The sequence below is a fragment of the Sinocyclocheilus grahami genome, unplaced genomic scaffold (assembly GCF_001515645.1).
Source record: "Sinocyclocheilus grahami isolate Dianchi unplaced genomic scaffold, SAMN03320097.WGS_v1.1 scaffold390.1, whole genome shotgun sequence".
In the NCBI taxonomy this organism is placed as follows: domain Eukaryota; kingdom Metazoa; phylum Chordata; class Actinopteri; order Cypriniformes; family Cyprinidae; genus Sinocyclocheilus; species Sinocyclocheilus grahami.
The window spans coordinates 704,062-730,028 of NW_015505569.1; the positions used below are offsets into that span (position 1 = coordinate 704,062).

The 25,967-nt window shown below is 36.8% G+C and overlaps 1 protein-coding gene across 1 annotated transcript in view; it reads left to right on the forward strand.

The window, feature by feature from the left end:
• Nucleotides 1–25,967, forward strand: part of LOC107550177 (signal-induced proliferation-associated 1-like protein 2) — a 49,138-nt gene that overhangs the window by 8,602 nt on the left and 14,569 nt on the right. Inside the window, exons 3-10 of the mRNA XM_016231414.1 lie at nt 14,367–15,995; nt 19,679–19,800; nt 20,869–21,057; nt 21,751–21,925; nt 22,374–22,477; nt 23,472–23,629; nt 23,739–24,342; nt 24,519–24,525. Coding sequence (XP_016086900.1) covers nt 14,870–15,995; nt 19,679–19,800; nt 20,869–21,057; nt 21,751–21,925; nt 22,374–22,477; nt 23,472–23,629; nt 23,739–24,342; nt 24,519–24,525 — 2,485 coding nt within the window. The 5' untranslated portion in view covers nt 14,367–14,869. The remainder of the gene's footprint in view (nt 1–14,366; nt 15,996–19,678; nt 19,801–20,868; nt 21,058–21,750; nt 21,926–22,373; nt 22,478–23,471; nt 23,630–23,738; nt 24,343–24,518; nt 24,526–25,967) is intronic.

Below are 25,967 nucleotides of genomic sequence, written 5' to 3' on the forward strand. Positions count from 1 at the left end.
TGTGTGTGTGTGTGTGTGAGTGAGTGAGTGAGTGAGTGAGTGAGTGAGTGAGTGAGTGAGTGAGTGTGTGTGTGTGTGTGTGTGTGTGTGTGTGTACAATGTAAACAGAAATGCAAGGGGGTAAAATAATTTCTTTCTCAAAACACTGAGTTTTGATTTCTAAGTGAAGAAATGATGTGTCAGTGTTTTCACACATGATCACTGGCTGTAGGTCATCAGTAGGTTTTGCAGAAAGTTTGTTTCACAATAGCAAACTGAGTTTAAAGCGTGTAATGTGCTTGTAGTTTAGCGGTCTTGGTCTATAGATTAGGTAGATGAGTGAATGGTTTCACTGAGTGCGCCTCAAGTACCGCTTTTAGTGTCTAAGCATTTTTTAAAAACCTGCTTATCCTGAACAACTTTCTTGTCTTGATTTAGAGAATGTCTGTGTTCATGATTTAGAGCGTATGGTGTGTTTGTACACAGTAGATGTTTTCCAGATGAAGAGCTCTTTGACAGACAGATGTCTAATTCGTCAAATCTTTGAGACTCTAAACATGAGAGAGATGAACAGATGAACAGGATGCACTATTGCATTTGTTGTCGAATATTTAGAGTGCTTTGTCCAGTTTCTCGTGTTTATTGTTTAAAACAGATTCTCTGTACATTCCTTGAAACAAGCAAAAATATGAAACCTAGACAAATCAAACGAGCTTGATGTTAGAAGAAATGAGCCCAGGGCTCAGCTCACCCCAAGCTCATTAATATTAATTAGGTCAAGAGAATGGACTCTCTAAGAAGGCCATATCAAGCAATGTCTGCATGGCCTAGTTGATATTCATAAGCTAAAAATGTGTAAATTCACACCTGATGCCTTGTTTTCAGCAGATAAATGACATGTACATTTACAGTAGTTGGCCAAAGAGATGCAACTTTACAAAGATGTTTCCATACTATTATTAATATATGTCATTTCTTTAATAATTTATGATGCACTTGAAAAAAAAATTTGCAGAAACCCCCTTTTGGACCTTTATTTGTTAGAGTGTATAAGTGTATATTAGTTGAAAGTGTGGGGAAAAAATAGTGCAATGAGAGGAGAATGTAAATTAGGAAAAGGAGGGTGCTGAAAGGCTCTGAAGCAGGCGCAGGTGCAGAGACATCAGTATGGACAGAGTGGACAGTGTGACAGAAGTATAATGGATGTAGTGATGGAGGGAAGGGTTCTCACTATCTTTCTTTGTGTAGTTTTTGTATTTGGCACCAATGTTTCTGTAAAGAGCCTTTAACATCTGTGGAACCTTTATGTGGGTTCTTTATGTTGGCAAACGCTTCTTTTGAATATTAAAATGCTCTTCACGTCAAGAAAGAACTGTTCATTGAAAGGTTCTTTGAGGAACCCAAAATGGTTCTAATATGGCATCACTGCAGAAACCCCCTTTTGGACCTTTATTTGTTAGAGTGTATAAGTGTATATTAGTTGAAAGTGTGGGAAAAAAAATAGTGCAATGAGAGGAGAATGTAAATTAGGAAAAGGAGGGTGCTGAAAGGCTCTGAAGCAGGCGCAGGTGCAGAGACATCAGTATGGACAGAGTGGACAGTGTGACAGAAGTATAATGGATGTAGTGATGGAGGGAAGGGTTCTCACTATCTTTCTTTGTGTGAGTGTGTCTCACTCTGTCTTTCACTGGAACAGTTGTTCTTCCTGTCCATTTGGGCAATAAGCCCCATTTCTGTAGAGATTTAAAACATAAATGCATACACATTAATGAGGACATGCGACAGACCTCTATTGTTTTTATATAAATCTAATTTCCTATAATTAGATCTATCCCTATTAAAAAGTTTTGCATTTGTAGAAATAAAATATTTACACTAGCAGACAAAATTTTGGAAAACATTTTTTTTTAATCTTTTTGAATGAAGGCATATTGTGCTTAACAAGGCTGCATTTATTTGCTACAAAATATAGTGAAAATTTTGAAATATTTTTACATTTTAAAATAACTGTGTTCTACTTTGAAATATTATTAAATGAAATGTATTCCTGTGATACAAAGCTGATTTTGTAGCATCATTACAGTGTAACATGATCCTTCAGAAGTCATTCTGATATGCTGATAGAAATGAGTTATTTTAAATTCTAACAATATTTATTTATTTTCCTGTATTTTTGATCATATAAACAAAGTGAGCAGGAGAGACTTCTTTCAAAAACATTAAAAACTCCTAATTATTCCAACCTTTTGACTTGTAGTGTACTTTTTTCATGATTAAGGTAATCACCAGACTGCTCCAAAGGGGGAAATGTGTAATAATAAAACCCATATACACACATGTTGTTAATAATACAGGAAGGAACATGTACATACGTGCATAAATGGACGTATAGCTAGAGGAAGTCACCAGAACTCACACATAGAAAACATCCAAGCCATAGTAGCATAAGGAATAAAATACTCTCATTTGAATTACCAAACTTAATTCCCTTTGTGTTGTTTTGTTTTGTCATGTCAAGTTCCTCTTCCTCTTCGTGTGTCATACAAACACACAACTCATAAAACACTTGCCATTTCAAATGCTGCCAACAGATTCAAAAGCTCTAAAAAAAGTGTTTATTTTGTTGCTAAACTTCTCCAATATGAAGTCTGCTTGTGTCTTCTATCTCTGCCTGTGAACATTTTTCACATGAAGACATGCAACATTGGCAAGATTGTTTCATTTCAGCCCCATGAGCCAAGCTGTAGACTTCCTGCTTGAGGTTTTGTTCTTGTTCTAAAGTTTGAATTCGAGATGGAGCAAAAATCTACGACTTTTTAAGCATACTGTATCCTCAATGTGGTCTGATGGTTTGCTTATGAATAACCGAATATGTCCTTAAACATGTCCTTCCATGTTTATGCATATTTACTACATTTCCTTTTGGACACTTTTATTTTGTCAGTCCTTTGCTAATTGTGTCGAGCAGACGTTTTTTGACACTGAACGTAAAATGGCATTTATTTTTTTATTTAAGTGTTCAGTGTCATATGCTAAAATAGTGTTGCTTCAAGCACTGGGGTGACCTTGCACAAGTACCACATTAGGGGAACATGGAGCGGCCAATTTTGGGTTACTTGGGTTGCTCTCTAAGTACTGAGAAATGAGATAGAGGCACAACTAATACACAATTTTCAGGACGCTTGTGAAAAAGATGTGCACTTAATTGTACTGAATGTGCACTTGTCGTGTTCTTCAAATCTTAAATCTTAAAAGTGTGTGTGTGTGTGTGTGTGTGTATACAGTTCCCTACACTAATATTGGCACCCCTGGTAAATATGAGCAAAGGTGGCTGTGAAAATAAATCTGCATCGTTTATCCTTTTGATCTTTCATTCAAAAAATTAAAAAAATTCTAACCTATCATTGAAGTAAAACAATGGAAAGTTCTCTAATTCACGTTAGCCACAATTATTGGCACCCATTTATTGCATCGTCCTTTTCCCAAGATAATGGCTCTGAGTTTTCTCCTATAATGCCAGGTTCGGATTTTTTAATCTGTTGGTATTTGATATGGATCCATGATGCCTATATGTGAACAAGATTTCCAGGACCTCTAAAAAAATAGGCCCACAACATTAAAGATCTAGCAGTATATTTAACCGTCTTTCTCCTATAATGCCAGGTTCGGATTTTTTAATCTGTTGGTATTTGATATGGATCCATGATGCCAATATCTGAACAAGATTTCCAGGACCTCTAAAAAAAATAGGCCCACAACATTAAAGATCTAGCAGTATATTTAACCGTGGCCATGGGATACTTTTTATCCCTGTTTGCGCCAAACCTGGTGGGTTTGCTGCCAGAAAACCCTTTTTTTTCATCTGACCATAGAAGCCAGTCCCGTTTGAAGTTCCAGTAATGTTTGACAACTGAATTTGCTGGAGTTTGTTTCTGGATGAGCGAGGAGGATTTTTCTTGAAACCTTCCCGAACAACATGTGGTGATGTAGGAGCTGTTTGCATGATGCCAATATCTGAACAAGATTTCCAGGACCTCTAAAAAAATAGGCCCACAACATTAAAGATCTAGCAGTATATTTAACCGTGGCCATGGGATACTTTTTATCCCTGTTTGCGCCAAACCTGGTGGGTTTGCTGCCAGAAAACCCTTTTTTTTCATCTGACCATAGAAGCCAGTCCCGTTTGAAGTTCCAGTAATGTTTGACAACTGAATTTGCTGGAGTTTGTTTCTGGATGAGCGAGGAGGATTTTTCTTGAAACCTTCCCGAACAACATGTGGTGATGTAGGAGCTGTTTGATATATCTTTTCAGGCTTTCTGACCCCACTAATCTCTTCAATTCTCTAGCAGTGGTCCTCGGAGAGTCTTTGGCCACTCAAACTCTCCTCCTCACCATGCATTAGGACGAGATAGACACACGTCCTCTTCCAGGCAGATTTCTAATATCTTTAGTTGACTGGAACTTCTTAATTATTGGTGAAAGTGGGGATTTTCAATGCTTTAGCTCTTTTAATACAGCCACTTTCTAATTTGTGAAGCTCAACAATCTTGTTCTGCACATCAGAACTATATTCTTTGGTGATGGATGATTAAGGGAATTTGGCCTTTGTGTTCCTCATATTTATAATCCTGTGAAACAGGAAGTCACGGCTGGACAATTACATGTTCCTAGTCACCTTGGTGTGCTAAAAAAAACGTAAATATGAATGGGAATATACTTCAGAGCTGTTTGACTCATAATAATTTCTAGGGGTGCCAATAATTCTGGCCAACATGCATTGAAGAAAAACATGTATTTCATAGCGCGAGTTTCCTCCCACTTTCCGTTGTTTTACTTCAATGAAAGGTTAGAGATTTGTGAATTTTTTTAATGAAAGATCAGAAGGATAACCGATGCAGATTTATTTTCACAGCCGCCTTTGCTCATATTTACCAAGGGTGCCAATATTAGTGGATACTAAAAACTACTTGCAGGTAGTATAATGTTACTTTGTTTCCTAAGACACTTAAGTACACACTTTCCAATAATGTCAAATTAAATGTTGTACTTTAACGTGCATTTTAACCAATTATTTTTTAATAATCGTTAATCTTTTGTTGTGTTTTACACTTATTTTGATGTGTTGACTAACGTACTAAAGCACATGTGAAGTACTTGATCATTTTAACTATGTGTTATTCAATATCACATTTGAAGTTCATTTTTTTGTATACTATATTGTATCTTCATCATTACAAGTGTGTAATTACAATTACATTTTAAATGCGTGACATATAAGTTTCTGTAGAAATTTTAGTGTGCCATAAATCAGAACAGTCGGCAGAACTTTAATCATATTTAAAATACAACAGGAGTAATTATGAAATTACATTTAAGATGCAATGTTTTCGGACATTTAAATGCAAGTTGATTGCAATTAAATGAAAACGTGTTATAGTTTAAACTTATGTTGAATGCAATAAGCTGAACTTAAAAGTAAATACATTTAAACTATGATATATTTTCATTTAACTGCAATCAACTTGCATGTAAGTGTCCGGAAACATTACATTCAGTTCACACTTAAGTATATTCTTTTAGAGTGTATTCATTCCATAATAATTTGTTTACATAAAGACAAAGGTGGATTCCATAATCCAGCTACAAAGATTTGAATACTCAGGATGTTGTAATGTTTTAAGTGGTGAAGCTATTCTCTTTTGACATTTTTGGCTAACGCTTGAAGTGAAATTATCATCCATCAAAAGCACTGCTGTAAATATAGATTTTATTTTACTCACCTCTATATCAGTTGTTTATAAATATCAATATGTGCTAAATAATTCACAGAGCATCTTCACTATGATATCAACTTGCAGTGACAGACTGACATGACGTTATGCAGGAGGAAGTAAAACACGATAAGAAGAACCAAGAATATTTGAACTTTTGAACAGAATAATTTATGTCAATTTGCAAATTCACTCGTGGAAGATCTCTCTTATTAAGGGAACTGTATTCAAGATCTCAGGGACACTAAATCCAGTCCCTAATGATCACAGGCGTTTCATTTGAGACGTGTGTGATAACTGCAATCTGTCTTGGTTGACCACTTGTGATTTCCAGGACCTCTAAAAAAAATAGGCCCACAACATTAAAGATCTAGCAGTATATTTAACCGTGGCCATGGGATACTTTTTATCCCTGTTTGCGCCAAACCTGGTGGGTTTGCTGCCAGAAAACCCTTTTTTTTCATCTGACCATAGAAGCCAGTCCCGTTTGAAGTTCCAGTAATGTTTGACAACTGAATTTGCTGGAGTTTGTTTCTGGATGAGCGAGGAGGATTTTTCTTGAAACCTTCCCGAACAACATGTGGTGATGTAGGAGCTGTTTGATATATCTTTTCAGGCTTTCTGACCCCACTAATCTCTTCAATTCTCTAGCAGTGGTCCTCGGAGAGTCTTTGGCCACTCAAACTCTCCTCCTCACCATGCATTAGGACGAGATAGACACACGTCCTCTTCCAGGCAGATTTCTAATATCTTTAGTTGACTGGAACTTCTTAATTATTGGTGAAAGTGGGGATTTTCAATGCTTTAGCTCTTTTAATACAGCCACTTTCTAATTTGTGAAGCTCAACAATCTTGTTCTGCACATCAGAACTATATTCTTTGGTGATGGATGATTAAGGGAATTTGGCCTTTGTGTTCCTCATATTTATAATCCTGTGAAACAGGAAGTCACGGCTGGACAATTACATGTTCCTAGTCACCTTGGTGTGCTAAAAAAAACGTAAATATGAATGGGAATATACTTCAGAGCTGTTTGACTCATAATAATTTCTAGGGGTGCCAATAATTCTGGCCAACATGCATTGAAGAAAAACATGTATTTCATAGCGCGAGTTTCCTCCCACTTTCCGTTGTTTTACTTCAATGAAAGGTTAGAGATTTGTGAATTTTTTTAATGAAAGATCAGAAGGATAACCGATGCAGATTTATTTTCACAGCCGCCTTTGCTCATATTTACCAAGGGTGCCAATATTAGTGGATACTAAAAACTACTTGCAGGTAGTATAATATTACTTTGTTTCCTAAGACACTTAAGTACACACTTTCCAATAATGTCAAATTAAATGTTGTACTTTAACGTGCATTTTAACCAATTATTTTTTAATAATCGTTAATCTTTTGTTGTGTTTTACACTTATTTTGATGTGTTGACTAACGTACTAAAGCACATGTGAAGTACTTGATCATTTTAACTATGTGTTATTCAATATCACATTTGAAGTTCATTTTTTTGTATACTATATTGTATCTTCATCATTACAAGTGTGTAATTACAATTACATTTTAAATGCGTGACATATAAGTTTCTGTAGAAATTTTAGTGTGCCATAAATCAGAACAGTCGGCAGAACTTTAATCATATTTAAAATACAACAGGAGTAATTATGAAATTACATTTAAGATGCAATGTTTTCGGACATTTAAATGCAAGTTGATTGCAATTAAATGAAAACGTGTTATAGTTTAAACTTATGTTGAATGCAATAAGCTGAACTTAAAAGTAAATACATTTAAACTATGATATATTTTCATTTAACTGCAATCAACTTGCATGTAAGTGTCCGGAAACATTACATTCAGTTCACACTTAAGTATATTCTTTTAGAGTGTATTCATTCCATAATAATTTGTTTACATAAAGACAAAGGTGGATTCCATAATCCAGCTACAAAGATTTGAATACTCAGGATGTTGTAATGTTTTAAGTGGTGAAGCTATTCTCTTTTGACATTTTTGGCTAACGCTTGAAGTGAAATTATCATCCATCAAAAGCACTGCTGTAAATATAGATTTTATTTTACTCACCTCTATATCAGTTGTTTATAAATATCAATATGTGCTAAATAATTCACAGAGCATCTTCACTATGATATCAACTTGCAGTGACAGACTGACATGACGTTATGCAGGAGGAAGTAAAACACGATAAGAAGAACCAAGAATATTTGAACTTTTGAACAGAATAATTTATGTCAATTTGCAAATTCACTCGTGGAAGATCTCTCTTATTAAGGGAACTGTATTCAAGATCTCAGGGACACTAAATCCAGTCCCTAATGATCACAGGCGTTTCATTTGAGACGTGTGTGATAACTGCAATCTGTCTTGGTTGACCACTTGTGATTGTATCTCATATGTTAATAGTGTAAACAGGGCCTTGGTCTAGCATTTGATTTTTTTTCTATACAATCTACAACGTATACACATGCATTGCTCCAATTTTATTGACAAAAATGAGGAAAAATTATTTAGCTTTGTATGAGAGCAAATGTTAAAATGTACAAATCACTTACAAAACATGAGTGCGGAGGAAACAGTGTAGAGAGAAACTACACATTGAACCAAACCAAAGTTCACCTTGTTCTATCAGGCCAGGCAGCATGGCATGACAGTTTCATCCTCCCAGCATACATAAAGGTCAGGCAGCATCACATCATTTCCTGTCAAACAGGAAGCAGACCCTATAATAAGGGTGACGGTCAGAGCAGGCAAGAAACATAGGATACAGCTTCTCTGAAATAAAAAAACACATTCGCCTTTACTCTGCTTTCTGTTCTTCAAACAAACTATTATTTATATAACATATATTGATTGTATATGTGTTTCCATTATGTGCAGCAGAACCCTCAACACTGAAAGCTTTTTAAGCCTTTTCACTGTTTAATTCCTCACTGCATACAGGGAATTTAAAACTGTAAGAGACACTGGGCATCATAGCAAGCTGTGTATCATTGCATCTTGATAGGGTTTAAGTGTTTTGCATTGGCCCCAATGGGTCACTGCAATTTTCAAAATCAAAACTGTTTTGCTGAAATATGGATATATGAAATACAGGATGGGGGAGCAGTGACTGCATACTAATTTGCGGGGAAATGGAGAACAAAAAAAGTCAGAAATTCAGAAAGAGCTTTATTGCCAAGCCTGTTTACACACATAATGAATTTGTCTTGACGTCAAGAGCTTCCAGTGTAGAAGAACGTACAGACATACAGACATGATGCATTACACAGTAGAGATGAAATATAACACTAATATAAGAAAATTAAATAATGCAATATAACACAGGGGTAGAAATATAGAGAAAAGCATCAATAATTTTTAAATGCATGTACAGATATGTTATTTACAAGTGTACAGTTTATGTAATTTACAAATGTACAATTTTCATAATAAACCTACACATTATTAGCTGTTTAATAACACAGTCAACTCAAAGGCTAATGATACCAATTATTGCTATATGTCTGACGCTGTAAAAAGCGATACATAAAATGCATTACTATTCTGCTACATTATAATTCACTCTTCCTCTTCTTCTTTGGAGTCAGCTTCTGGTTCAAACATACATGGATGAATGAATGCAATATTGCTACTTGCCATTGTGATTTTACAACTTCAGATAACCGGGTGAAAGTAGAGCAGGTGTGATTGAGTGGAGGCGGGACTAATTTGCATATTCATGAATCTGCTTACACTAAATGAGGTAAGGGTAGAGTTACATTTAAGTCATTTTAAGGCATGAAGAAATTATTTGCACAGAAATTAAAAAACATTTAAATATGTCATTTTGATTATCAAAGGTGCGTTTTAGGGGTAAAATTAAATTAGTGACAGCAGAGGGACTTTACAAATGAGTTCGAAGGAACGTATAAAGCACGGTTTTTAGATAAATGCATAAAAAATTGTGTTTGTGTTAAAGGTCAGGTTGACCAAGTGCATCTAAGAGCTACGTTGTCTTCGGCAATAATAATACTAATAAATACATACATTAATATATTATCCTATAATGCTGATTTTTGTTTGTGCTTGCATATTTGCCAGTCCATAAATTATACTTATGAAAACGCAACTTATTCTACATGTTTTGACCCTTCAACATGAATCATCTTAAATCAGACTCCCTGCCCAATACAGACTTAATATTTGTAGCCTGAACATATAATATGCCAACATTTACATTTTAGTTCCCAATCAGCAATGATCTATATGTAGATTTGTAGATATAGAACATATTTGCATCTATTTTCAGCTACCAATTATTCATGCATGAACTCACAACAGTAATAAACACATTAGCAGGAGATGCACCAGAAACTGAAAATAAGTGAGAGAAAGCAGAAAGGCCACAATCATATTGACACTATGAAATATTTATGATGTTTGATAATGCATCCTAAATGTTTTATGTAGTGTAAACATAAATGACAAAAAGACATGCAATAGCTAGTCTCCACTGAAAGTTCATATCATCTTACCAACAAACATACAAGCAAAACACAAACCACATAATGAGACACGTCTAAAGGACATTAAGCTTTAGACGTGCTTTTTAGCTTTAAAAAACATTTCTGAAAAACAAGGCCTAAAACAATTACTCATGTGAGTGCTCAGTGATAAGGCTGGACCATAAAGGACATGAAAGCTTTGTGCAAATACACATGTACTACTTTTTAAATAAAATGTCAGAAAATTGGAAGTGAAACTGAAAGCTGAATCGGCGTACTGAGAATGGGGTCTCAGTAATTTCCCATATCAGAAAGAGGAAACAGACAAGTGCACAAGTAACCAAATGTGTTAAATAAATGCACAACTCAATTAACACGAAATGCACTACAGATTCTGTTGAATCCCTTATTGGATTGTTTTAACATCTGTTGACCAAAACAAGCGTTCATTCCTCTTGGAGATTGAATTAGATGTGCAGTTGCCCACCAATCGAACCACTTATTTATTTCGTGCAACATTTCGGCCTTTACAATGAGGGAGAAGCACCAGTTCTGGCATTCGATTCTGCTGCATTTGCTCAGTGCGCATATTTACCCCCCAAATCTGCACTAAGCAGAAAACCCGTCTCTTTCAAGAGAGGAGAGTGTGAAATGAGATCAGGACACCGGGTGTGTGTGTATGTGTGTGTGTGTGTGAAACGACAACACATTATTTTAGTGTCTTCATGGCAAGCCAATTTATCCTAAAGCTTCCAGCATTATTGGTCATAATTCAGTTCTGGCTAATGCAAATTTAGATATATAATTTAGAATGCAGTTTTGTCTAGGGATGCATCCATTTGTCATAGGCATGTGTTTTTTTGTATTAAGTATTTTTATTTTGTGTTTTTTAGTATTGTTTAGTTAGCATGTTAGTGAAGTATGTTACACTGATTTAAATTAAGAAAAAACAACAACATTCCTTGTATCGGATCTGTATGGGCTGATAATTCAGTTAGTTTAGGCTGAAAGACGTCAGTTCGACAAGAATTACCCGAGCGCGGAAGAGACCAGACAGCTGTCAGACATCGCTTTGTTGTCGGTGAGTTTCATTCGAGAACGCTGTTTTTAATGCGAGTGACACCGAATGCCACACTGATGCAATCGGCACGGAGACAGTAGCGGCGTCCTGTAAGTGAGAAAGGATGCGCTCGTTCGCTTCTTTGTTCGTTCGGTGACTTCGTCCTGTTCCGGTTTGCATTGCTGAAATGTAGCAGGCAATGATTCATATCGTCGTCTGTTCAGTGCAAGCAGCCTTTGTTGTCATATAAACGCTCATTTTATCGTTAAGCGATTTGATTAAGCGTTGATGAGTCGGAGGCAGGCAGATTATTAACTGCATCCACACTGCTCTGATAACAAATTGTAGACACAAAGATTGTAGACACCTTAAATTATATTCACACAGAGTATGATTTACAGAGTTTCGATTAATAAACCGTAATTTTCGCACATTTACTTGAAGAGTATTATGTTGTGACTTCAAAACATTTTTAATATGACCTAAAGCTTCCAGCATTATTGGTCATAATTCAGTTCTGGCTAATGCAAATTTAGATATATAATTTAGAATGCAGTTTTGTCTAGGGATGCATCCATTTGTCATAGGCATGTGTTTTTTTGTTTTAAGTATTTTTATTTTGTGTTTTTTAGTATTGTTTAGTTAGCATGTTAGTGAAGTATGTTACACTGATTTAAATTAAGAAAAAAAAACAACATTCCTTGTATCGGATCTGTATGGGCTGATAATTCAGTTATCAGAATATGTCTTTGTCTCAGTTGACTTCCTTTTTTTAATTTTAGAGACCTACAGTTGAGTTCTCACAAAGAGCTGTCTAATGATATTAAGACAAAAAAAATCACATTCAGGTTATTCTTAATTTACTTAACTTGTAGATATCTGTAATTCAATAAGACTAGTCAAAATTAGACTGTAATTCTATTATAATCTGTAATTACAACTAGTCATTAATTTTTGGCTAGTCAGAATTATATTCATACTCATCAATTTAAAGTTACAGATATCTAAAATTATCAACCCAGTTTCATGGCAAATAGTATCTGGGGGCACATTTTTGCAAGACGCGAAATACGTACCAATAAGTACATATCACTGCAGTTTCCAAAAAAATGAACACTAGAGGCAGTAAAACCCCGACACCTTTTTCACCTTATTTGTAGACAAATTGTAGACACAAAGATTGTAGACACCTTAAATTATATTCACACAGAGTATGATTTACAGAGTTTCGATTAATAAACCGTAATTTTCGCACAATTACTTGAAGAGTATTATGTTGTGACTTCAAAACATTTTTAATATGCTGGGAGATTTGAAAACTGATGCTTTTGAGTGTTAGCACCGCACATATCCAGCTTCATATACTGTAAGGAAGTGTATAAAAATAAAAACGGTTTTACCTTAGCAACCACATCATGTTTGCGCTGATGTTTATATAGGCCTGTGATCCCCCCGCCCCCTTGTTGCAAGACAAATGTGCATTATTTGTTAGATACATGCTTGTGTGTCAGGTATTACATGCCCAATTACACAGCCACATGTACAGTATACATATAACATTGACGTTCTTACATGGTTTTTGTTGTTGTCATTGTTTTTAATGTGAGCAGTCCCTGGTTCCAAAAGAGCCTGCTTATGCAGTTCAAATCAATTGTATGTCAGTGTGTGTAAATTAGGAATGGGGCACGTTTGGTTACATTTTAATTTGGAGGTTCACTAGAATAGACAGCTGGATTAGACATTCTTAATCTTTTTGGTAAGTGATAAGACCGCCCAACCAGCTGTGTGTGTGCGTGTGGCTAATAAGTCTGCATGTTTTGTGTGTCTCTGTGTGAATGAATGGCATGGTTTTGTCTGATACACAAACTCAAACACATGTGACGCTCATGGTGTTTTCAGCATCTGCGTCTCACTATGTGAGGACGCAAACACTTCATCTCCAGAGCTGCTCTGAGAGTAACTTCACAAGCTTTTCACTGTGTTATTTGAGAAAAATACTGTCAAATACACACTGAAAATCAAAGATCTTTATGACAACCCATCAAAATTAAGGTTTGGTTTAACTTGAAGAAATTATGACACAGATATAGGTATTGCTTTTGTATACTAAAATGAACTTCCTTGAGTAATAATAATAATAATAATAATAATAGTATTTTTAAGGAATATCATAAAACCAAGACATTTTGGTAACACTTTACACTAAGGTTCCATTAGTTAATGTTTGTTAATATTAATACATTTACTAACATTAACATTAGTTAATGTTAGTAAATGTATTAACTAACATGAACAAACAATGAACAATACATTTATTACAGTATTTATTAATCTGTGTTAATGTTAGTTAATGAAAATACATTCATTGTTCATTGTCGTTCATTGTTAGTTCATGTTAGTTCACAGTGCATTAACTTATGTTAACAAGCACAACTTTTGATTTTAATGTTTTCGTTTGACATATTTGTTGTTTGGCATTTTTACATTTCCAAGACATTACCATCTGTGCCAATACTCGCCAAGACAAGTATTTTGACCAAATTCTGAAGTGTATTCGATCATTCAGATGTGTATCTATATTACTGCAAATGCTCTTCACAAAACACATGTGCACAGAGCTAATTGCTTTATGCTTAAATGTATCACTGAACGTGCAGCACGTTTGTCTCTCATGGTACTCTCTGCGCTTTATTAGCTGGGAAAAGAGGTTGCTCATTTCCATCTTCAGCATTAAAAACAGTACACAGATTGTAGTTTTCTGCTTAGTGTCGGTTTGTTAAACCTTGTCCACATGACAAAAGTCTGACCACTTTTAATATAAGAAGTAAGTGATTGTTTAAAGTCAATCAACAAACCACTCTAATATAAATAACTTAAAGCAGTCGTTCCAGCTAATAGCCGCACAGATCAATGCAGAGTACAGTGTAAGTGGTTCAGCAGATTTTACCACAGCATATAATGTACTGCCATGCAACACAATGTAATTTAGGAAAAATGCAACATCTATTATCACCTACAAACTAATAATAACCTGTTTCATTGTGTTTCAGGAATACAGTGGAGGATGCAGCCGTGGTCTCTAAGGGCACAGAGCTTGTGGTCGGCTGTGAACGGAGAGTCACAACGAGGCGTACCTGACTCAGAATAAACCAGACTGGGAATCCAATTTCAGTCAGTCCACATACAATCATAGTCATTCTGCTGGATGCATCCTATAACATTAATGATGAGAGTAATCCTGTATGTTAGAACTTAAGATGTTTACCGAGAGATTGAAATCATCTCTGGAGCCTGTGCGGCTGTTATTTTATTCCAAGGCAGAAAGTTGCGCTCAACCCTTCTGAATATTTTAGTGAATGAGGAACCTATTGAACCGAGCTCTTCTGGCAGCACTGGAGAATTTCAGTGTTCATGGCTAGAACAGAAACATTTATGTTGGTCACTTGAGTTCCCCAAAAACTCCTTATTCACACAGATGCAGTACTTTGGTGGGGAGGTGTAACAAAAGGGGCAAGGGCAACTGAAAAGCGAGAGCTTCCCACAACTTCAAATCATGCAATCAGACGATCTTTTCATCCGCAAGTTCCGCAGGCAGAGCCCACGCCCGACCCTAGCGAGAGTGAACTTTGACCCCCAGCAGGATGGTGGTAGCGTGCGGACACGAGTTGTGGCAGAATGGCCTCCTAGGAGAGAGGGAGAGGGAACAAACAGCGAGACTGTCACACCCAGCGCAGCTGCACTGAACCTGAGAACAGTAGGTCGTGGACACATAATGCAGCGCAGCAACAGTGATGTCACCCTTGGAGATTTGGATTCAGTGGGGCAAGTCGGGAGGAAGTTGCTCCGAGTAGGGGTGGACAAATCTGGGACTGTGGGGCCGGGCGATTCCCTCCACCGAGAGTACGGAAGCCTGTCCTCGCTAGAAAGACAAACCCAGATTGTAGATCCCGGTTCGGAAGATCAAGGTGTTCTCAGTCCCAGTGCCTTGCGCTTCAGAGATCCGTTTGTTCTTCTTGGTCTGCAAGAGGCACCTCCTGAAGTGGACGGAGAGTATCAAGGAAACTGTGCTCCAGCAGCAGACACGTCAAAACCGGTCAAGCCCCCCAAACCAGAGGGGCTCGGTAAGAAGGCCAAATCGTCCCCTCTGCAGGCCCCTCAGTTTTCCTGTGACCAAGTCCCAGGTGGTGCTTGGGTGCGCAATTTTGCACACTATGATGTACAGAGCATTCTCTTCGACCTGTCGGAGGCTGCAACCAATCGGGACAGCATTGGACGCAAGAAGAACATCACGTCCGGTGCGTCAGCTGCCTCTCAACTCCGTCCACTTTCACAATCCACACCTTCCTCAGTTTCTCAGGGTGGAGGGGGCAGCTCAGGAAACGGGACTGGCTCGGAAGATGTAGAGCAGTCCTTGCTGGATGAAGGAGATGGGAACGATAATGATCTCCTGCTCAGCTGTCCTCACTTTCGGAATGAGATGGGTGGCGAGGAGAGCGTGGGGCTCAGCCTGCCGCGGGCCGGCAGGCACAGGTGGAGGAGTTTTCAAAGTCCCAACAATGCTGTGTCCATGTTAGAGGAGCCCAGGGAGAGCCATGTCCAGGCACAGGGGAAAAGTAACTACTTCATAGAGCATGCAGACCTTGGGGCTCGATACTATCACAAGTACTTTTACATGAAAGGTGAGGGTGTGTGTGTGTGTGTGTGTGTGTGGCAAAGGATGTTTGCACTTTTTGAAGAAACATATTGCATACTCATTTTCACTGCTTAGTCTAATTTACTCAGAAAAATTTGCAAAAATCATACTTTTATGGGTACAACAGCTTGTCACTGGGCCGGTACCCTCTAAAGGAACATCTTTCCACTTTATTTACTCCTAAAAGGTTCATAGTAGTACCTTAAGGCAGGGTTTCTGCAAAGTTCAGCTCCAACCCTGATCAAACACATCCAAACCAGCTGATTAAGATCTTCAGAAGCATTTGATTATTAAAGACACACCTTAAGGGGTACTAAAACATAAATTATTACTACTCTAAGGTACTCATAGGCACCTTAAAGGGTTCTTAAGGCAGTGGTTCTCAACTCTGGTTCTCGGGACCCACTGCTCCTCACATTTTGTATGTCTTTCTTGTCTGACACACTCATTTACACTTGGCATTAACATGCGACCTGTATCCGGATGTTGTCCACATACACATTGAAAAGACGTGAAAAGTGTGAACGTGCTTCTGATAGGAATGTTATTTAAATATTGTGCGGGAAAGAGAGATCCGATCAGTTATCCAGATAGAGAAGTCACTTGATGTTGCCAAGTGTAACCGCGCCGTGTCCTGATTGACTGATGATCCGATCTGCTTGATCGGATCATGCCACGGTGATCGCATGTTAATGCCAAGTGTAAACACATCCTCAGTTCAGTTCATGGAGGTCTCTCCTAGCGAGCTGCTGATCTGAAACAAGTGCGTTAAATAAGGAAGATCCGTGAAAATAACTAAACAAGCAGTATTTATGCAGGCCAGGCTAGTAGTTGGCGATGTCTTTTTGTAAAGAGACACTATGCATCTGCGCACGTACACATTCCTATAGACTGAACATGTAAAATGCATGCGCATGACGACACCGTTTTCATAAATTCACATTTTCATAGTCTACACAGACATGATAACGGTATCATTTTCAAAAACGTGCACTTTGAAAGCACATTTTCAAAAGTTTGTAATTTCAGGCCTCCAAAACGCAGCTGTCGTGTAAATGAATGGCCAAAACAAAAACAAAATTCTGTTTTTAGTTGAAAACGGTGTTGTGTAAAGGCTAACGTATACTTCGGTTTTTCCGCTTAAACGAGGGTCCACATACAGTACGCGTGATGCAAATTTTGTCAACAGAATAGTACGCACGTATTGTATAAGCACCATCTGATTTTTGTAACCGTGCGTACTTTGTATGCGCAGGTCACACATGCGCATTAACTTGGTTTTGCACTGCTCACTTGTTCCACAAGTTGGCAACATTAGCCCAGGCCATTGTTTCACAGTAGAAAATTAAACTAAAGAGATGAAACAACAACAAAATAGCAGAGACTGCAACAACAACACACGGCCACATTGACGAGCGCTCGTGTGAGGGGGTTATGAGAGAGAGAGCAGCAACTTTACTTTAAAAGAGTACAAAGACATTTTTATCGGTCATAACGTCTGGAGAAAAATAGTGCAGACACAAAGATGAAGCTTTCTAGAGTGCATGTGTAGACCGTCTGCATTCGCGTAAACCTTAAATGGACTATACTTTGAAAGGCTACGTGTACAACGGTGCTCGTACACTTAAAAAAAAAGGAAGTATACTTTGGCCTTAAACAACCTCTCGGTTCAGTTCATGGAGCTCTTTCCTAATGAGCTGATGATCTGAATAGGTGCGTTAAATAAGGAAGACATATGAAATGTGCTAAGCAGTGGGTCACGAGGACTGAAGTTGAGAACCACCGCCTTATGGGCTACTACTATATAGAGTATTACAACTCCAAGGTACTTGTATTTTGTTTCTTATTTTTTTTCTGTACACTACACTATTACTACTCTGAGGTACTAATGTGCACCTTAAAGGTAAATAACTTATGTGCTCCTGAAAGGTTCATAGTAGTACCTTAAGGGTTACTTCTACATACTGTGTTACTGTACTAATATATACCTTTTAATGGTAGATAAGGTACAAAGTCTCTAAGTCCATGTGATAAGCTGTCATACTCCTAAATAGGCCTGGGCGATAAAACGGTATCGATATTATCGACGGTACACCTTCTTCGATAACGATATAATTTTTTTTCCGATATAGCGCACTATGAGTGACGCAGACAGCACACGCAAACATGAACACATGCTGAAATGAGTGCTGTGCCTGCCTGTGATGAGGAGATTGTAAATAAAGAATGAATATTAGTCCAATTTAAAATAAACATTTGCAATGTTAGGTGTGCGTCAGGGAGCGTCATCAGTGGCGCGCAAGATGCGGTGATGATGATGTAAGTGACGTTGTAGTTTAATGTTTTGTTAGTCTAGCCCACGAGACGCGCCGGTGCTGCGTTATTCATTCAAAATATTAGAGAAATATAGAAGCTCAATGCGGAGAAGATATTGATTGACAGAACGCATATTCAGCGCATTTTTTAGATGGACAAATATGACTGCTGCACTCGCGTCACACACAAGAGATGTATAGAAAGCCATGCAAAGTTAAAACAGTTTAAACTTTTAGAAAACACGTCACAAATTTGTGGAGGTTTATTCGTTTTCACTGCGTCTCATATGTTTTTAAATGCAGTTTGTGTGAATGGCGCTTCAGCTCTTTTGATTAAGCAATGCATAAATACATGATGCTGTTTTGTTCATAATTGTTTATGCAATTTACGAAATTATATTAGATTTTTATGAGTTAATTTAGACGTAATGCACGTTTTTTTATAGAGTTATTTCCTTGCGTTGACAATTTAAATGTGCTGCAATATTTTGCTCATTGTGCCCTCCTGTGGCCTCGGGAGACAAGACAAAAGTTTCCTTAAGACCTATTTAATCTGCATATAAAACATTAGATATGCGATATTTGTTTAATTTTTATTTTGTGTTTGATTGTTAAAACCAAAAATATTTGTTGTTTGTCTCAATAAATTGGGTTAATTTAAAAATACAGTGGTTAAATAAAAAAAAAATTCTATAGCTCTTTGTTTTAAAAAAGGTTATAAAAAAGTCAATAATTATCAATACCGAACGATATGAAACATTATTTTGCACATATTTGCACATTTTTTTCTGTCTTTTATTGACTTTGTTAAACCAATGTTTACAAGAAGAAATACAAAAACATGTGTTGGTTTACATAGGTGTTGTACCGATGTAAACCAATACATGTTTTTGTATTTCTTCTTGTTCTGTGTCTTCTAAGACCAAATTTTCTGACTGTAAAGGCCATTTGCATCAAACGTAGTGCAGAACAAGTTTAGTGAATGACATTCAAATGGCCTGTTAACACAAAATATGTGTTGGGCTTAACGAAATGCAAATTCACCCACAGCAGTACAACAGATGTCGCAACAGTCACCATTCACATTCAGTGCTGTGAGTTGTTCAGAAGAAGGCTGTCAGTCCCTAACATTTCGTTTTAGACTTGCTTTTGTGCTCCACAGACTAAAAAAAAATTATTGAGATACTTTTCAAGTTAAAATGATAGACTTTTGGGTCTGCAGTGGTCAGGGAGACTGTCTGTCCAGATGAGCAAGTGGTGCCTTTAGTTAGATGTGACGAGGGGCACTCTGTCCTCCTCTAATCATGGCTTTTTTTTATTTATGACGTATAATTGTGTACGTATATTTTTTTAGACAATGTATGCGTTACTGCAGTGGTTCTCAAACTAGGGGTGCGGAGAGTACAGATCAGCAATTTTGATGACTCATTCTGCACTTCAAAGTATAATCAGACTTCAGATTTCTCAAATGCCAGGGTAAGACTGCAGAGGATGCAATGCGCAAAATTACAATCTTTTTATTTGCTATATTTATTATGAATTAAAATGACTAAAAGTAGTAATAGTTGCCTATAAAGTGTAACCGAATGTTTTTACTCAAATGTCCCCTTTTTAAAAAAATCAAAATTAGAACATTACTTTATGAATCAATATTAATTTTAAATGTTTTACATTTCTGAATGCAACACTACATTACATTGGTATAGACAAAAATAAATGTTTGCATATGTGTTTTTGTTGAGTATCGTAATTGATAAATCAGGCTTTTATGGTTCTTATATTATAAAAGAATATAAAACTGAAAGAGGATTAAAAAATACCTCAATTTTATTCAGAGGCCCAAACTGAGAAAAAAACTAAATAAAATAAATAAATACCAAGTTCTGTCATGAAACACTAGATGGCACAGGCTATGGGTCCTTAACGTAACTGATGATATTCTTAGCACTAAACGACTTGTCACAAGCTGATTGGTTCCCGTTGCATACGCAGCCAATGAGCTTGCTGCTTTACATTTAAATGGCTGATTAGCAGTCACTTGAGCATTGCAGTGCGCTTTCAGAGTTACTCTGAAACCCTCCACCTTCCCCAGCTCCACCTGTATAGGTCTGCTATGGGTTATTTTATATGCTATTTGTGCTGCAGCAGTATGTCTTAAATACTCACAGCACCATATCAGCTTATGTATTGGCAGTAGCAAGTTCCTGTAATACAGGAATAGCCAACAGCAGCAGAAGCAGCGTAGCAGATCTATTCCACCAAGACCAAATACATTAACATTGTATATCCATTACCATGCTAAAATCTTCAGAGAGTTCTCATGATAGAAATTTGGTGCAGCTGCTTTATTTGGTCTAAAAGTAAGATGAAATTCTGACTTGTAAATCAATGCGATTCTGATTGTAAATTGTAAATCAATCTACATTACATTATCGACCTCAGGGGAAAAATAAATATAAAAATAAATATATGATATGACCCCTTTAAGTCTACATTATGTCTTTTGTACTCATTAATTAATTGGTCCCTGCTGTTTTCCTGCAGCTGAAGACGCTGAGAGGTTCGATCCTGGAGGAGTCGGTTCCCTCCGCAGCGCGCCACACCACGCCACGCGGCCTTTCGCCCAAGAGACTGCTGGAGTTTATTTTGCCCGATCTCAACCTACATTGCCTCAGACTAGCCTCCACGTCCCCTAAAGTCAGAGACACGCTCCTCAAACTGGACGAGCAGGGGGTAAGAGATGTTATGTTGAGCTGCTTTCTGTAATTCTGCAGGACTGACAGCTTGTTTTTACAGGTTACTGATAGGCTGCTAGAAATATTGATGCAACTGACATCTTAAAAAATTATATTGTGAATATATATATAGAGAGAGAGAGTTGGTGCAACTCCTATTTCAAACACAAAGTCACATGAACTGGCTTGACAAGTACTCTTCCTCAATGCATTTCTCCTCTTCTCTGCCTTGCTTCCTATTTTAGTAGTCTAATGAACCTGGTTGACTCTATGAACTAGTTGACTCTATGACGAATTGCTTTTGCAAAGTGAATGATAAATGCATCTGATAAATGCACTGACAAATAGATAAATGTAAATGCATTTCCAATCAGACTGTAACATTTAAATGTATATACCTTGTAGAAGCATATATATATTTTTATATATGCTTTTGCAGTTATGCTGTTACGGCACCTACACTTGTGCATACAATGTGAAACTGTTGCATGCACTACTGTTGTATGTATTGCTAATGCTATAGCAAGACTGCTTTTGCAGTTATGCTGTTACTGCACCTACACTTGTGCATACAATGTGAAACTGGCTTAATGACAAAATGAGGAAGAATTATGTTGTGTGTGTAAAAATCAAGTTGGAGAAGTTATTGTAATTTCATCCTTGTTAATGTGTGTTTTATGTGTGTGTAAAGTTGAATTTCCAGCATAAGGTGGGCATTATGTACTGCAGAGCAGGACAGAGTACTGAAGAGGACATGTATAACAATGAGAGCGCCGGGCCAGAGTTCGATGAGTTTCTGGACCTTCTTGGAGAGCGAGTACGACTCAAGGGCTGGGAGAAATACAGAGCTCAACTAGACACCAAAAGTGAGACCAAAACTCAACATGCAGTCAGTCTTCATACAATTGCACCATAGTACAATAGTATTAGTGTTATCGCATGTGTTGTATGTAAGTACAATGTAATTACAATATTGTTTATGTTTCTTTTTTATAATTGTTCCATGAAAAAAGTTTGCACATAAACTTGGGTTTATATTTTGTTCACAGGAATAAGTGACATTTTACAATATATTTAAACAGAAAACTCTTATTTAAAATTCTAAAAATATTTCACAATATTCCTGTTTTTACTGTATTTTTGATTAAATAAATGCAGCCTTGGTGAGCATAAGAGACTTCCTTCAAAAAAACATTTAAAAAATCTTTTGAACAGCAATGTATAGGCATAAAATAGAAAGAAAACTGTACAGAGAATGACAATAACAGATTTTGATTGGGTGTGTGATAGTAGTGTTTGTGTGTTTATTTGCAGCTGACTCCACTGGTACACACTCACTCTATACTCGCTATCAGGATTACGAGATTATGTTCCATGTCTCCACCATGCTTCCATACACAGCCAACAATACACAACAGGTAATCTACACAACCCTTGAACGTCCCATTAAAACTGAGCACCACTTACTGTATATCAATAGCACAATCACATGAATCAGCAGTAGGATATGCATTGGGATCTCATTTGCATGTGCAAATCTCCTGGTGTCTCCCCTTGTGCAAAATAAATATACTTTAGTATACATTTAAAAGCCGTACTTATTGCAGAAATAGTGTACTTTAAAATAATATACTTAAGTGTGAACTGAATGTAGTGTTTTCAGACTCATAGTTGCATGTTAATTAGAATTCAATGGAAATGTATTATAGTTTAATTGTATATTAAATGCAGTTAGCTGAACACTATAGGCTGCTTTTTTGACCAGCTTAAGTATCACTTAAGTACATATTTACATGTAATTTCATAACTATGTTGTATATGAAATATAGCACTGCTGACTGTACTGACAGGCATGTATGATAAAAATATACTTTTATGTCATTTTAATGAAACTTGTATGTTACGTATTTAAATATATTTGTAATTACACATTTGTGATGATGAATCTGCAATTTAGTACATTTAAAAATATATTAACTTTAATTGTAATATGGAACAACACGGTACAGTTAAAAATATAATAGTACTTTGCATGTTCTTTAGTATGTTAGTCAACACGTCAAAATAAGTGTACTTCTTTAAAGCATCAAGATTGTTAAAACATAATGATTTAAAATGCACTTTAAAGAAAAACTCTTTTAAAAGTGCTTTAAAAGTGTACTTTAGTGTGTTAAGAAACAGTCTATTTTTAAGTCACTTAAGTGGCCTTTTATTTCATTAATAGTATATTCAAGTACAGTTTTTTTTTAATATACTTTTTTAGGTTTGAAAACACTACAAATGCACATTCAGTAGAATTATGCACACTTCTTTTTCACAAGGGTCCGATGGCTTCAGTATACTGCACTTTTCATTTAAGTCACTGCATTTAGAATTTAAAAGTCTATGTTTTTTTCGCTTTTTCTCTTTTAGTTGCTGAGGAAGAGACACATAGGGAATGATATCATCACTATAGTCTTCCAGGAGCCAGGTGCTTTACCCTTCACCCCCAAAGCCATCCGTTCTCACTTTCAGCATGTGTTCATCATTGTCCAAGTACACGAGCCCTGCACCGAAAACACCTATTACAGGTAAGAAAGCAGACAAAATGCGCTGAAGGAAAAGAAAACGTTGCAAATAAAAATGTTAATAAAATGTTGTAAATAAAATTAAACGTGTCTTTATCTCCACCCTTCTCAGAGTTGCAGTAACTCGTTCCAAGGACATCCCTCTCTTCGGTCCTCTTTTCCCTAAAGGTGCACGCTTCCCACGTTCTCCTGCCTTCCGTGACTTTCTCCTCGCCAAAGCCATTAACGCAGAGAACGCGGCAGAGAAATCAGAGAAATTTCGCTCTATGGCCACACGTACGCGGCAGGAGTACCTGAAAGACCTGGCGGAAAACTACGTCACCACAACGCCCATTGATTCTTCCACCAAATTCCCCCTGCTGTCACTAGGCGGGAAGCGCAAAGAGAAGCTGAAGGGAGCTAAAGGTGCAGAGCTTCACAGCGCAGGTGCTTTAGTGTGGGCCGTCACCGTCGTTCAGGGTGGCGAGAACAACGGTCTGAGCCTGTCCTGTCTGCTCGGCGTATCGGCGGAGTCGGTCGTGCTCATAGAGCGATTCACTCGAACCGTCATATTCAACTGCAGCTGCCGCGATGTGATCGGCTGGAAGGCTGTGACTGAGCCTGGAGCTCTGGGTGGCCCTTCCCTGGATATCTTCTACGAGAGAGGCGAGGCGGTGACTGTCACAACGTCGGAAAACCAAGTTGAGGATATTAAAGAGGTTGTCCAAAGGCTGGAGGTGAGATTTAATGTATATGTGAAAATATTGGAGTACATTTTTAGAAGAAACTACTATTTCAGTCTTTCTACTTCAAATTTCATGTTTAATAGAACGTGTTACTTGCTGTTTATTTGTACTTAAAGGAATAGTTCACCCCAAAAATTAAAAATTGCTGTTAATTTACTCCCCCTCAGGCCAAATGCAAGTCAACGACTACCATCACTTGATAGTCCAAAAAAGCATATACAGGCAAGACAAAATTAATACACGTAGCTCCCGACGATATATCGAGGTCTTATGAAGCGAAACAATCAGTCTGTGCAAGAAACTGAACACGGAAAACCACGCAGGTAATAGAGGTGACGGGTTATGAGGAAGTGTGTGTCAGAGGAAGTGGATAAAATGGGGGATGACGTAAAGAATGCATACACTGCAGTGATTTTGAGAGAAAAGTGGGCTGACGAGTTAAAAATAGTAAGCAGGGAGTGGAGGATGGAGTATTGTTGATAATGTAATTAATGATGGTAAATGTAATGTGTATCCCGTTCAAAACCTCCGCTAAAAAGTTTAAGGTTGATAAGGATGTTTTTTTACGTTTTTGAAAGAAGTCTCTTTGCTACCCAAAATGAAAGCCAATTTTTGGAAATTTCCCAGAATTAAAAAATGTAATTGCAACTTTTTACTTCACAATTCAGAATTGCAAGGTACTGTATAAACACAGAATTGCAAGATATAACTTCAGAATTCTGACTTTTTTTATCAGAATTCTGAGTTTAAATCTTGCAATCCATTCCTGACTTTTTTTCTTAGAATTCCCAGTTTACATCTCATAATTCTTTTTTATTTTATTTTACATTTTTTGTTTGCCACGGACAAAAAAAAAATTGGTAGTGTGACTTTTTATCTCACAGTTTTGACTCTTTTTTTTCTCAGAAATGTGAAATTGTGAGATAAAAAGTTGCAATTACCTTTTTAATTTTTTTTATCCCGTGGAGGAAACAAGATTCCATAAACCAAGGCTGAATTTTTTCGATCAAAAATACAGTAAAACAGTAATTCTTTGAAAAATGATTACGATTTAAAAGAACTGTGTTCTATGTGAATATATTTTAAAATGATATTTATTCCTGTGATGCGCAGCTGTATTTTCAGCATCATTCCTCCAGTCTTCAGTGTCCCATGATCCTTCAGAAATCAGTATAATATGCTGATTTGCTGCTCAGCTATTATCAATTATTATTTGTGCTCAATTTTTATTATTTCTTATTATTGTCAATGTTGAAAATAGTTTTTTTATGCTTCATATTTTTGTGGAAACCGTGATACATGTTTAAGGATTCTTTGATGAATAGAAAGTTCAAAAGAACAGCATCTATTTGAAATAGAATCTTTTTGTAACATTATAAATGTATTTACTCTTACTTCTGAGCAGTTTAATTCCAAAAACGTTGTATTTATTCATTTATTTAAAGACCCTAAGCTTCTGAACGGTAGTGAAAATAATTAGGCTGACAAAATAAATTGTCGTGGACTGACAGTTATTATAATGCCTCATCTATCTATATATATTTGTACTTATGCATTTGTATTGTATATTTTTTTATATATGCTCCCTAGGGAGGGAAACAGATGGATAGAGAGAG